This window comes from Octopus bimaculoides, chromosome 15, assembly GCF_046866305.1.
Source record: "Octopus bimaculoides isolate indiv1 chromosome 15, ASM4686630v1, whole genome shotgun sequence".
In the NCBI taxonomy this organism is placed as follows: Eukaryota; Metazoa; Mollusca; class Cephalopoda; order Octopoda; family Octopodidae; genus Octopus; species Octopus bimaculoides.
In genome coordinates this window covers 39,415,289-39,418,481 of record NC_142942.1, presented here as the reverse complement: position 1 = coordinate 39,418,481, position 3,193 = coordinate 39,415,289, and the positions used below count along the sequence as shown (strand labels likewise).

At 32.4% G+C, this 3,193-nt stretch overlaps 1 protein-coding gene across 1 annotated transcript; it reads left to right on the top strand.

The window, feature by feature from the left end:
• The first annotated feature begins 1,642 nt into the window (after positions 1 to 1,642).
• On the top strand, positions 1,643 to 2,074 carry LOC106869991 (uncharacterized). The gene has a single exon (XM_014915940.1). The coding sequence runs from the start codon at positions 1,643 to 1,645 to the stop codon at positions 2,072 to 2,074; it is 432 nt and encodes a 143-aa protein (XP_014771426.1).
• The last annotated feature ends 1,119 nt before the right edge of the window (positions 2,075 to 3,193 follow it).

The window sequence follows — 3,193 nt, the reverse complement described above, 5'->3', positions numbered from 1 at the left end:
TATATATACATGTATATATATATATATATATATAATACAAAGAATATATATACATGTATACACACATATATGTACATACTTACATCTACATGTGTATATATATGCATATCAGGGTACAGGACGTTAGAACAATGAACTACAGACAACGGAACGAACACATAGGAACGGAAAGCCACTTGGAATATCCCTTCATCAGCTGTCTCTATTCCAACTAGACGTTTCGAAGATAAGACAGAACGTACTCTAGAATAGTCTCTTCCTGAGTAGTGGATCAACCCACTACACAGAGGATTCCAAGGTTCGAAGAAAATATTGGTATTATTCCTGAAGAAAGAGAATGATGTAAAACAATGTACTCATCTCATCAGGGAAGAAAAGAGAAACAAAACACATCAGTAATCAATTTTAACCGAATGTAATTACCGCGTATATGATGAAGGGAACGCTGGCAGGTTATTTAAAAAGAAAACTTTTAATAGATTTAACGTCAAACGTAATTTAGAGAAAGAGGAGGAGGAGAAAGAAAGAATTAATAGAAAATCAAGAGTACAGAAATATAGTGCAATAGGTGAGTGGAAATAAAGCTTAAAGGCGTGTAAATACATATATGTAGTCGGAATTAAATGTAAGAAGACAGATAAAAATCGAATTTGATACATTGGTAGAAATTACTTATAGGAACTAAAGGTATTTTTTGCCAATGTTTGCAACGATAAACGCGTTGTTTAAACATGTTTACAAGAGAATTCACGGAGAACAGAAGCTTTATTTACACTCACCTATTGCACTATATTTCTCCACTCTTAATTTTCTGTTAATTTCTTTGTTTCTGCACCTTCTCATTCTTTAAATTGCATTTGACATTAAATCTATTAAAGGTTTTTTTTTTTTTAAATAACTTGCCAACGTTCTTTCTCTTCATCATATACGCGCTAATCACATTCGGCTAAAATGGCTTCTTGATGTGTTTTGTTTCTCTTTTTTTCCCTGATGAGATGATTATATTGTTTTACATCATTTTATTCCCACAGGAATAATACCAATATTTTCTTCGAAACATTTGTCAGAAGTATAAAGATTTGAATGACACCTGAGTTTAACTCTATTTCTTAATTTATATATTTATTTATTTACATATACAGTGAGAAGAGAGAGAGAGAGAGAGAGAGAGAGAGAGAGAGAGAGAGAGAGAGAGAGAGAGAGAGAATGTCCCAGAAAGATTTACCCTAGTTTAAATCTCTTCATAAAGAATATCTTTTCAGGTAATATTTATATTATACTTAAAATTTGCATATGCCATTTGTTCATGTTTCTATTGTTTCGTTCGTAACAGGTTTGTAACAGTTTGTAAACAAACATGGAATCGAATGCAAAACGTAACCTCACTACCACTTTGAAATCAGCTGGAGTGAGCAACAAAAACAAAACAAAACATTTGAATGTGTGCCGTAAAACAGTGTTCAATACCTGGAAATGATATATGGAATCCGTTGTTACATCTTTGAAGTCAGTTCCTGGTAGGAAATGATCAATTCGTACCAAACAAAATGTTGAAGCTCTGAAGAGGCAAAAGAGCAGAAATCTCCACAGGAGAGCAAGAAAAACTGCAAAAGCTCTTGATATCTCGAAATCGGCAATGTACATGATTTTTGAAGAGGAATTAAAGATATCTACACATAAAAAACAATCCCAACAGTTAATTTCAGCAGCTTTGAAGAAAAAACGGCTTTACAGGTGTAAAATAATGTTAGCTGAGATCAAGCGTGCCGTTCACAATGTGCTTGTCTGGTCCGACGAGATCTTCACTGTCGAGACAGTTACCAGCAGTCAGAATGACAGGCTTTATGCACGTAATGCAGAAAACTTGCCCGAAGGTAGCAGTAGCCATTTACGCCGTCAGAAGCCATCTCTACTCATAGTGTGGGCTGCAGTTGAATCTGTTGCGGCCAAGTGTCCTTTGAACTTCACCGATTTTGGCGTCAAGGTCAACAGTGAAGTTTATGTGGAAATGTTGGGTCAGAAATGTTACCCTGGGTCACATAAACCTTTGGTAACCGTTTCATCTTCACTTTAGAGAGGATTCCGGCCCACACATCAAATTTAACACACAGGTGGTGGTGCAAAGAACAATTCAGCAGTTTTTAAAGCGAGACGATATGGCCTTACTCAAGTCCAGATATCACTCTCACAGACTTTGCTATCTCGTCCATCATAGATAGTAATATTCATGCTCGGTTTTATTTAAATATGTCAGATGTAAACAAAGCACTTCTGTTTTCACGAGTTGGATCACTCGTTTCCGGGCTATGATCAAGGCAAAACATGCTCACTATGAAATGTAACTACTGCAATTGATTGGCAATTTACATTAGAACTTGCATGACAAATTTCATTTAGTCCTACCTTAGGTTTGCTTTGAATAAATCGGAAATATAAAGGTATAAATATTTCTGGGACAGGCATATATATATGTGTGTGTGTGTGTGTGTGTGTGTGTGTGGGTGTGTGTGTGTGGGTGTGTGTGTGTGTGTGTATGTGTGTTTGTGTGTGTGTGTGTGTGTTTGTGTGTGTGTATGTGTGTGTGTGTGTGTGTGTGTATGTGTGTGTGTGTGTGTGTGTGTGTGTATTGCATTCAAAGCAATGATTAGTAACATTACGAAACTGGTATGCTTTTGAATCTCTTTAACAATTCACAATAATGACTTTTATTACTTTTATTCCTACCTCAGTTCATCTAATTGTATATACCTATCGTTACTTTTCGTAAAAAGCCTTTAAGATTTTTTGATTTCCAATGTGCATTTTCGCTTATTTTCCTTCTTACTTTGCCCCTACATTTCAACGTGTAGTTTCTATTTCGTTTTTGTAACCTATTTCTATTATATATATATATATATATACATATATATATATATATATATATATATATATATATATATATATATATATATATATATATATACATATACATATATATATATATATATATATATATATATATATATATATATATATATATATATATTTATATATATATATATATATATATATATATATATATATATATATATATACATATATATATATATATATATATATATATATATATATATATATATATATATATATATATATATATATATATACATATATATATATAGTTTTAGAGAAAAGAACCAAGGTTCATGAACTC